Raw genomic sequence first — 11,264 nt, 5'->3', positions numbered from 1 at the left:
TCCTCCAAAGCTATAAAGCTTCTGGATTTCCCCCTTGCTTGTAAGTTAATGAGAGAAACACTCACAATTTCTCAGGTGGTGGCACACAGATCAAAGCTCCCAGGCCAGAGATGAAGGACAACTGTCACAGCAACAGCATCAGCCAGCACAGAGGAGGACCAGAGGAGCTCTGCACATAAAGTGGATGACCCTTTCCTTCATTCACCACATAGCTAGGATTTCTACCCTACGGAGGAAAAACGTAAACCCTTTAGGCATTTATGCGTGTGAGTGAGCATCTGGAGAAGATGTCTTCCCTTTGACGGCTAAGAATGACCTGCACTAATGGACCTGCCAAGGCCACTGTGAAGCATGAAATTTCCGTGGGACTGAATCAGCCTGAGACACAACTCTGCGGGAGGATTCAAGACATATGACGTCAGCGAAAGTGGTTACCAGAGATGGAGAGGAAGAGTGGAGGTGCACCCTGGAGAAGAGCTTGCCCCATTCTCAGATATCACCTGTAGTAGACTACAATGAAGTACCACGACCAAAAGGCAAATAGGAAAAGAAAGAGTTTATTTGGCTTATGTTTCCTGAAGGCAGGAGCTGATGTAGAAGCCATGGAAGAGTGCTGCTTATTGGCTTGCTCAGCTTGCTTTCATACAGAACCCAGGACCACCAGCACAGGGACAGCACCATCCACAATGGGTTGGGTCCTCCCTCACCAATTACCAATCAGGAAAATGCCCCATAGGGTTGTGGACAACCTGATCTTATGTAGGCCTTTTCTTAATTGAGGTTCCCTCCTCTCAGATGACTTTAGCTTGTGTAAGTTGACATAAAACTATCCAGTACAATTAGTACACAGTAAGTTCAGAGATTCTGTGTTAGGGGCTAATTGTTCTAATATATAGCATTTCCTAGTTTAACAGTGTGTCCTGCTCTAAAAACTAGTGATATGGAGGCCTGGAGGGTGGCAGGCTGAACTGCATTGTGCGCATGCTGATGGGGAGTGGGGCGGGGAAGGGGACACCCTGGGCTTCAGCCCTGTTGCTGTGTTGCTGTCTCTCTGCGCTGCTCCTAAGTGTACGCAGTGAGTAGGTGCTATGACCAATAAAGGAGGAGCTGGGTGCACAGCAGCCTGGCCTGGGAGTGGTGCTGCCAATCTGGGCTCTGAGACCCAGCCGACAGCAGTTGCTGTGGGTCATGCGCATGCTCCCCTCCCTAGACCAGATGTGGCTGCAGGCCTGCTGCTCATCAACAAGCGCTTGAGACTTCTGACCAGACCAGGGCTGCAAGCTTTGATCTCATCGCCTTTTGGGCACTCTTGGGGATGATTCCAAAGGCTTCCTAACTGTGAAGGACCTAGCTGAGGTGAATAACTACTGGGCTCTGCACCTGACCTCCGTGCTCTGCTTGACGTCAGGCTCTCTGAATGCCTTCCCCGATAACCCTGGTCTCAGCAAGACTGGTTGTCATCTTATCTCTGTGCCCTGCAGCCCTTCAAGGGCTGGGGTCTGCACTGTGTAGGGAAGGCTACCTGAGACATGGTGTACCTGTCTCAGGTCCTGGCTGTCGAGGAACCCAGCGTGAGGGTGCTGAGCCATGCGCAGGGTAGGTAGGTAGTACTTACATTGCTGTCCCCAGACCTAGCTGGTACCTTTCTGGGGGCTGGGTAAGGAGAGGGGGAGTCTGACCTAAATTCTCAGTAAAGAATCCAAAGACTATATTGCCCCTCCCTCTGGTGCTGACTCCTCACTTTGAAAAAAATAAATAAATAAACTCAGATTCCCAAGAAGTTGGAGCAGTCAGAAGCAGAGATACTCAGTCTTAGGTAATCAGTGTTGCCTGATTAGCAGGTAGCATAAAACACCCATACACATAAAAATGAATTAAAATAAAAAACAAAATACCTTTGAAAAAACCTAGTGATATGAAGTTATCTAAAAGAAAAAGAAAGAGAAGGAAAGAAAGAAAGGTCAATTAGTGAGACTTCTATTATTATGAATGTAGAAAGACATATATGTTTGAAACCTTATCCCTAACTCCAATCCTTGTTCCTTGGTGAAATTGCCAGATCTAGCCTTCATGATGTGGTCCCATGAAGTAACACTAGTGTCTTTACTCAGATGTGTTATGAACAAGCATGCAAAGAAAGAGTTGGGTTGGGGAGAAGGGATATGAAGACTTTCACAGAAATTTTAAAAATATACATTTTAACTAAGATAGAATTCATATTCTCCCTCTCTTTCTTTCCTCCAACTCATTTGCCACCCCACTCTCCAACTGACACTTTGTTATGTTGATTATTATTGTTACTTAAATACATATTTACATTATACATTTTATATATACTTAAAATATATGATATACACTTACAATGTACATATGAATAAATATATAAAAACTACCCCCTGAGTCAATTTCCATAGTTTGTGTGTACATGGATTCAGGACAGACATTTTGTATCAATCGGTAAGGGAGCTAATCCCTGGGAGAGGGTTACTTTCTCTCCCAGCAACCCTTAGTTGCCTGCACTTCTTTGTTCCTGTGGGACTATGAAATTTGCCCACTCTCACCTTGTAGCACAGATCTTCAGAAGAGTATAGGCTGTTCTGCCATTGGAGTCCTTTCAACTGGGTAATTCTTTTACCCTTTTCCTTAATAAATTTGTTTGCTCTACTCATAAAGGGAGTGGGGAGAAAAACAAAATGTTATTAGAAATCATGGCATACTTCCTCTACACAAACGATAAACAGGCAGAGAAAGAAATTAAGGAAACAACACCATTCACAATAGTCATAAATAATATAAAATACCTTGGTGTGACGCTAACTAAACAAGTAAAAGATCTGTTTGACAAGAACTTCAAGTCTCTGAAAAAAGGAAATTGAAGATCTCAGAAGGTGGAAAGATCTCCCATGTTCGTGGATTGGCAGGATTAATATAGTAAAAATGGCCATCTTGCCGAAGGCAATCTACAGATTCAATGTAATCCCCATCAAAATTCCAACTCAATTCTTCACAGACATAGAAAGAGCAATTTTCAAATTCATCTGGAATAACAAAAAACCCAGGATACCCAAAACTATTCTCAACAATAAAAGAACCTCTGGTGGAATCACCATCCTGGACCTTAAGCTGTACAACAGAGCAATTGTGATTTAAAAATGCATGGTATTGGTACAATGACAGACAGGTAGATCAATGGAACAGAACTGAAGACCCAGAAATGAACCCACACACCCATGGCCACATGATCTTTGACAAAGGAGCTAAGGCCATCATCTAGTGGAAAAAAAGACAGCATTTTCCACCAATGGAAACTGGCGGTTAGCATGTAGAAGAATGCAAATTGATCCATTCTTATCTCCTTGTACAAAGCTCAAGTCCAAGTGGATCAAGGACCTCCACATAAAACCAGATACACTGAAACTAATAGAAAAGAAAGTGGGGAAGAGCCTGGAGCACATAGGTACAGGGGAAATTTTCCTGAAGAGAACACCAATAGCTTATGCTCTAAGATCAAAAATTGACAAATGGGACTTCATAAAATTGCAAAGCTTCTGCAAGGCAAAAGACACTGTCAATAGGACAAAACAGCAACCAACAAATTGGGAAAAGATCTTTACCAATCCTATATCTGATAGAGGGCTAATATCCAATATATACAAAGAACTCAAGAAGTTAGACTCCAGAGAACCAAATAACCCTATTTAAAAATGGAGTACAGAGTTAAACAAAGAATTCTCAACTGAGGAATACCGAATGGCTGAGAAGCACCTAAAGAAATGTTCAACATCCTTAGTCATCAGGGAAATGCAAATCAAAGCAACCTTGAGATTCCACCTCATACCAGTCAGAATGGCTAAGATCAAAAACTCAGGTGATAGTAGATGCTGGCTAGGATGTGGAACAAGAGGAACACTCCCCCATTGCTGGTGGGATTGCAAGCTGGTAAATCACTCCAGAAATCAGTTTGGCGGTTCCCCATAAAAATGAGGGTCCAGCAATACCAGTCCTGGTCATGTACCCAGAAGATGCTCCAACATGTAATAAGGACACATGATTCACTATGTTCATAGCAGCCTTATTTATAATAGCCAGAAGCTGGAAACAACCCAGATGTCAGTCAACATAGGAATGGATACAGAAAATGTGGTACATCTACACAATGGAGTACTACTCAGATATTAAAAACAATAAATTTATGAAATTCTTAGGGAAATGGATGGATCTGGAGAATATCATCCTAAGTGAGGCAACCCAATCACAAAAGAACACACATGGTATGCCCTCTCTGATAAGTAGATATTAGCCCAGAAGATCAGAATACACAAAGTACAATCCACAAACTACAAGAAACTCAAGAAGAAGGAAGACCAAAATGGGGATACTTCATTTCTTCTTAAAAGAAGGGAACAAAATACCCATGGAAGGAGTTGTAGAGACAAACTATGGAATAGAGACTGCAGGAAGGAGAATCCAGAGACTGCTCCACCTGGGAATCCTTCCCATATTCAATCATCAAACCTAGACACTATTGTGGATGCCAGCAAGTGCTGGCTGATGGGAGCCTGATATAGCTGTCTCCTGAGAGGCTCTGACAGTACCTGACTAATGCAGAAGTGGAGGCTCACAGCCATCCATTGGGCTGAGTACAGAGTCCCCAGTGAAGGAGCTAGAAAAAGGACCCAAGGAGCTGAAGGGTTTACAGCACCATAGGAGGAACAACAATATGAAGTAACTAGTACCCTCAGAGCTCCCAGGGACTAAACTACCAACCAAAGAGTAGACATGGTAGGACTCATGGCTCTAGCAGCATATGTAGCAGAGGATGGCCTAGTCGGTCATCAATGGGAGGAGAGGCCCTTGGCCCTGTGAAGGTTCTATGTCCCAGTGTAGGAGAATGCCAGGGCCAGTAAGCAGGAGAGGGTAGTGTGGTGAGCAGGGGGAGGAGGGTGGAAACAGGGGTTTGTTTTTGTTTTATTTTGATTTATTTTTTTTCTTTTTTTTCAGAAAGGAAACTGGAAAAGGAGATATTATATAACATGTAAATAAAGAAAATATCTAATAAAAAAAGAAATCAAGGCATAAACATGGGAACTGTCATCTGCTGCCGTTTTTTATCAATATTTTATTTGAAATAACATTAAAATTATGTTTCACTTATTCCTCAGTGACTAAGTCTATACTTGAAAACTCTGCAGGCTTTGAATATTGATTTTTGGTTCCTCAAAGAAGTAACAGGTTTTGGATGCACCTCTGGCAAAGATGTACTTTACAGAACCCATGGGTAGCTGACAGCACTCATGGTGCAATGGGAAGACCCTCTTCTGCAGATAAACGGAACGGGACAAAACTGGCTTGTGCCAAGAAAGAACCTCATTTCCCTTTTCTAGGAACTGTTTTCTTTGAGTTCTCCTCTCCTCAAATTTCCTTTAAGCCTAAGACCACAGCTCTTAAGAATAAAAAAAAAAGTCAGACTGACAGAAGATGAAGTTCAGTTAGTCTATGCTTGTTTAGCATGCACCAAGCCATGGGTTGGGGTTCCAGTTACCTCCTAATCCAGCTGTGGTGGCACTCATTCACAGTCGCAGCACTCAGGAGGTTGGAGTAGGAGAATCAGAAAATCATCAAGTTGGAGGCCAGCCTGGGCTACATGAGACCCTGTGTCAAAAACAGGATTGTTAGCCTATGATGGACTAAGTCCCTTGGCTCACAAAAGTCAGGATGTATCACAGACGAACCTGTGTCTGGGCCCCAAACTCACATGTTCAAGCCCTGATCCCCAGGATCTCCGAATATGGTGGTAATTAGAGATGGTTTTTAAAAGACAGAAAGAAGCTAAAATGTGGTGGCATTTATTTTGATTCCTAATCTAATATGAATGAAGCCTCCATGAGAAGAGGAGAACAATAGACAGGCCAGAGGGAAGGACATGTGAGGACACAGGGCAAAGACCTCCTCATGCCCCACAAGCCAAGAAGAGAGGGCACAGAAGATCTGAGTCTGCTCACACTTAGCACTCAGACTTCCAGCCCTGGGATGTGAGACAATACATTTTGATTCTTTCAGCCACTCCATCTTTCAAATGTTGCTATGGTAGACTTTGTAAACAAGTGCTTGGGACTCCTGCACCCCTAGAGCTTTAGAAGGCGAGGTCATGAATTTGATGTGTAAATTTTAGGAACCTGAGAACTTGTCAACTCATTCAGTATGTTCTATCTTCACTCTGTGCACAATGGACTCAGTTAAGTGGCAAAGACAGAAGCTGGGTTTTCAAATAGCAAAAACAATAAGGAATTCAAAGTTCAAACAGGAGACTATCACATAAGGAGTTAACCTCAAGTGACTGGGTCTCATACACAAGAGACACTCAGGATCTACTGGACTCGGTCTCTCTAGGGACTCCAGATGGTCATCAGAGGCTGTCAGACTAGAGGCCACCTCTCTCCGGCTCTTTAGGGGAGAATAGAAGGTAGGTAAGTAATAAGACATTCAGTGTAGGTAAATGACACAGAGACAGAGAAATGGGAAAGTGACCTCCATGTTGATGGTACAGGACAGGAGATACAGATGTGTCCATTATACAGAGCAAGAGGAGAGGCTGCAGAGTTAGGGTCAGCTCACAGAGGGCTTGCATGTGATGCTTTCATGGAGTTAGTGTGGCCTTGTTGGAGTAGGTGTGTCACTGTGGGGTGTGGGCTTTAAAACCCTCAACCTAGCTGCCTGGAAGCAAGTGTTCTGCTAGCAGCCTTCAGATGAAGATGTAGAACTCTTAGTTCCTTCTCTTTCTTTTCTTTCTTTCTTTCTTTTCTTTTTTTTCTTTTTTTTTTTTTTTTTTTTTTTTTTTTTTTTTTTTTTTTTTTTGGTTTCTTTTTATTAGGTATTTTCTTTATCTACATGTCATATGATTTCTCCTTTCCCAGTTTCCCCTCCAAAAAACAAACAAACAAACAAAAACAACAAGAACAAACCCCTGTTGCCTCCCCCTTCCCCATGCTTGCCACCCCACCCTCTCCCACTTATTGGCCCTGGCATTCCCCTACACTGGGGCACAGAACCTTTACAGGGCCAAGGACCTCTCCTCCCATTGATGATCAACTTTGCAATCCTCCACTATACACATGCTGCCAGAACAATCAGTCCCACCATTTATAGTTCTTGGTTGGTGGTTGAGTCCCTAGGAGCTCTGAGGGTACTGGTTAGTTCATATTGTTGTTCGACCTAAAGGGCTGCAAACCCTTCAGCTCCTTTGGTCCTTTCTCTAGCTCCTTCATTGGGGACCCTGTACTCAGTTCAATGGATGGCTGTGAGCCTCTACATCTGTATTAGTCAGGTACTGTCAGAGCCTCTCAGGAGATAGCTATATTAGGCTGGCTTGCCCTTCCTTCAGTCTCTGTTCCATAGTTAGTCTCTGCAACAACTTCTGTGGGTATTTTGTTACCCCTTTTAAGAAGGAATGAAATGTCCACCTTTTGGTCTTCCTTCTTCTTGAGTTTCTTATGATTTGTGGGTTGTTCTTCCTGTATTCCAAACTTCTGGGCTAATATCCACTTATCATTGAGTGCATACGATGTGTGTTCTTTTGTGATTGGGTTACCTCACTCAGGATGATATTCCTCAGATCCATCCATTTCCCTAAGAATTTCATAAATTCGTTGTTTTTAGTAGCTGAGTAGTACTCCATTGTGTAGATGTACCACAATTTCTGTATGCATTCTTCTGTGAGGGACATCTGGGTTGTTTCCAGTTTCTGGCTATTATAAATAAGGCTGCTATGAACATAGTGGAGCATGTGTCCTTATGATATGTTGGAGCATCTTCTGGGTATACGCCCGGGAGTGGTATAGCTGGGTCCTCCGGTAGAACTATGTCCAATTTCTGGAGTAGTTCCTCCTTTTTCATGCCTGTGTGGATGCTGCCATACTCCCACCTTGATGATAATGAACTGAACCTTTGAACCTGTAAGCCAATCCCAATTAAATGTCCTTATAAGAATTGCCTTGGTCATGGTGTCTGTTCATAGCAGTAAAACCCTACCTAGGTTGAATTTTTAAAATGAAAGCAGGAGTCACCAATGGTTTTTTGTTTGTTTGCTTGTTTGTTTATTTGTTTTAATAGAGAAAAGTCATGATCAGACTTGCTTTGAACGAAATATCCATCTTAGGGAAGAGGGATGCTACAGAAGCCAGGAGAACCAGAGAGCCTGGCTGGAGGTAGAGCTACTGAAGTGCACAGGAGGTCTGCTTTGAAGTCCTTCAAAGATGGAATTAAAGGAGATCTGGTAACTCAGTTGTGGAAATTAACACTTACATAGGAAGTAACACATGAAGGGAACAAAGGGAACGGCACTGCTTCCTTAGACATTTGCTTGCTTACTGCCAGTGCAAGAAAGCCACAGTACTTTACGTGCGTTTGAAGAGCTAAGTGAAAGGGATCCGCGGTTCTCTACTTTTGTGTCTTGAGTTTGGAAAGAATCATTTCTCAGTGAAACATAATAGCCACTAAACAACGTTAGAAGTGAATATACCCCAGTTGTCCTATGGTAGCTCAGCCGGTGTTTCTGTGATTCTCCCAGCATGCATTGTAGAAGGCATCTGCCTAACTGAAGTAACAAAAAGTCTTGAATACTCTTTTGGGTTTGCTTACAGGGAGAGGGGGTAATTCAATCAGTTTATCTAAGCATGCAGGCTGTTGAACAGCTCAGAGATAGAGGCACCATAGGCCTTTGGCTCCTGGGTCCATTCCCAGCATCCCGCATAAACAGATATGATTAAAATAACAACACCTAGCTTCTCTGGTTCCTAGAATTCTCATTGATCATACTCTGGAACTTCATCCCAAAATTTAAGTGGCCTTGAATTTCAAAGTGCATTCCTTTCAGTTTTAAAAATAATTGGAGGTGGGATGTGGGGGCAAGTTCCATTCCCTGCACCCTCTTTAAAGCCTGCTGTGTTGTCACAAGCTGGGAAGGTAGAGATAGAAAGATTTGTGGCTTGGTGGCCACAGCCAAGCCTATCCTAATCCAGGTGCCCAAGGTCCCAGCGAAAGATTCTGTCTCAAAAAACATGGTGGATGACCCTAACTAAGGAAGAATATCAGAGTTTGATCTCTGGTGTCTCACATCCCAGCACACATATGTGCACCTGCCTCTGTAATTTACGGAGGCTGATATAGAAGGATTGCTGTGAGGTGTGGACCAGCCTGGGCCAGATACTGACTCCATGCTGTCCTGGCCCACAGAACGAGACCTTGTCTCAAAAAACAAACAAACAAAAAACCGAACAATTTTCTCCCTTGAAAAATGCTTCTTGAAAAGTACAGAACTCGAGTTAGCATCCCACACGTTTAGAAACTGACCCGCTGTGAGGCACAGAGACCCAGGAACCACACTTAAACCCCTGTGGATTCTGCTAAGCCTGACAATGGAGAACTAGCAATGCTTTGCTTTGAAAGTCTAGATAGCTGAGCGTGGAAAAGAAAAAAAAAAAACCTGAACAAGTCGAGTATTCCTTTTCCTTCCGTAGGACACTTGTGTTTACAGATGAAGAGGGTTCTGGGTCTCTGGTAAAGAGAGGGTGGAGGGAAGTTTCTGCAGTTTCTCAGCTCCCCACCTGCTGGTCTGTCTGATTCCTGCGCAGCGCTGTCTGCGAGGGACTGGTCTCCCCTCCTCCCACCCCTCTTCCCTCCCCCCTCCTCCCTCTTCTCGCAGGGAAACCGCGCCGTCTCGCCGCGATGCTGTCGGGCCGGCAGACCGCGCACAGCCGGCAACGCGGCCGCGGACCCCAAGCTCCGCTGCAGGTCGTGCGCTCCGCCCGGGCTTCCCCGGCGCCGCGGCCCGGGTGCTTGACCCGGGGCGGCTGGGCTGCTGACTGCGGGCGGCAGAGAGCTCGGCCGCTATGTCCACCAAGGTCAAGAAGTGCCGGGAGCCCGCGAGGGTGACCTTGCCCGCGCCGGAGGAAGAGGATGGCGAGGCCGAGGGAGCCGAGCCGCAGCGCCGCCGCCGGGGCTGGAGGGGCGTCAATGGCGGGCTGGAGCCGCCCTGCCCGCGCGCACCGCCGTCCCCGGGGCCCGACGCGTGAGTACCGGAGCGCGGCCGAGCGGGGCGGGAGGGACCGGGATCGAGATCCGGACCGGCTGAGCGCAACGCCGCTGCTCTTCCCAGGAGGATTCGGGTTCTGCTAAGCCGGGCCCAGCCAGGCTCACGTGCACTCACTGGCCACGGACCTTCACCGACGGCGGGACTCGGGGAGAGAGAGCGAGGCCACCCGGGCTAGGACATCTGGACTGAACCCGTAGCTGCCCAGTGGTCGTGGACCATACTGTGTGCACAAGACCCGCAGGGCGGGTCCTCCTATGCCTCTCCAGCTCGCCAGGGTGGAGGACCGGGAGCGGGGCTCTGTGGGGCACAGTGCAGTGCGGGGTGCACTGAGTGGGACGAAAGCTTCCCCGACAGTGTGCGAGCTCACACCCAAACCCGAGGGCACAGGCTCTGACAGTCAGTCGCTTAGGGCCAACTTGGATGATGGGTCCCAGAAGGCTCAGGGCCAGCGGCTCTTTCCCCTTCCCTCCAGTTCTGACTTCTTCCTTCTGCGCACCTCTGCTTGCCTCTCTTTTCCTCTCTGCAAAAGTAGCAGTTAGCAACCAAATGACTGAGAAAAGAACCTGTTCATTCGAACAATACAGCGCCCGGCCAGCTTCCGGAGGCAACGATGCAGAGGGTGCTGCTCTACTTTCCTTGGCGATGCGCTGCGCGTGAGGGGAAAAGGGTGTTCTGAGAGGAAGGGGTTTGGACATGGGGACCCATTTCGGTCGTGGCTCCTCGGCCAGTGGGCAGGTGGCTTTCCTGTCCAGGGATAGGCTCTGCAGCGCCGCCTGCTGCACAAAGTCTATCGGCTGCCGGGTCCGTGGCTTGGGGAGGTTGGATGGGTGGAGAACTCAGGCCAGGCCAGGCTGGACTTCACAGGCTGGCTGGGAATATAAACAGCAGTCATTCAGGAAGGGTCCTTTTTTCAAATCAGCAACGCGTCCGGAAGGAAATCGGTGACTATGAATGGACATGGAAATGGCCCAGGAAATGGAGAGAAGGCTCATCCTTTGGGAGTACATCCCTGTCGGCTCACTTCCATCCTCTAAAGTTTCAGAAGATTATCCATTTTTTCTTTATGTTTCCATAAAACCCATGAGCTGGGTTTTATGCACTTGTATAGTATCCTGATTTTTATGAAATTCTCCTATTGCTTTAAATAACTGGTACATAGGGAACTTAATTATCT

At 45.9% G+C, this 11,264-nt stretch overlaps 2 protein-coding genes across 3 annotated transcripts in view; both read left to right on the top strand.

Annotated features, from left to right (window-relative positions):
* The first annotated feature begins 981 nt into the window (after positions 1-981).
* Positions 982-9,860, top strand: Spr (sepiapterin reductase). Its single transcript, XM_031376291.1, is given in 5 exon segments — positions 982-1,197; positions 1,200-1,246; positions 1,299-1,462; positions 1,465-1,600; positions 9,701-9,860. Coding segments are annotated over 5 exon segments (723 nt in total).
* Positions 9,700-11,264, top strand: part of Trpc3 (transient receptor potential cation channel subfamily C member 3) — a 62,307-nt gene continuing 60,742 nt past the window's right edge. Inside the window, exon 1 of one of the 2 annotated variants that reach the window (XM_031376634.1) lies at positions 9,700-10,066. In XM_031376634.1, coding sequence (XP_031232494.1) covers positions 9,888-10,066 — 179 coding nt within the window. In that variant the 5' untranslated portion in view covers positions 9,700-9,887. The remainder of the gene's footprint in view (positions 10,067-11,264) is intronic. The other variant, XM_031376635.1, reaches the window with a different exon arrangement.

The sequence above is a fragment of the Mastomys coucha genome, unplaced genomic scaffold (genome assembly GCF_008632895.1).
Source record: "Mastomys coucha isolate ucsf_1 unplaced genomic scaffold, UCSF_Mcou_1 pScaffold17, whole genome shotgun sequence".
Taxonomy (NCBI): Eukaryota; Metazoa; Chordata; class Mammalia; order Rodentia; family Muridae; genus Mastomys; species Mastomys coucha.
Note: the sequence above shows the minus strand (reverse complement) of the source record. Positions and strands in the feature narration are given on the sequence as shown.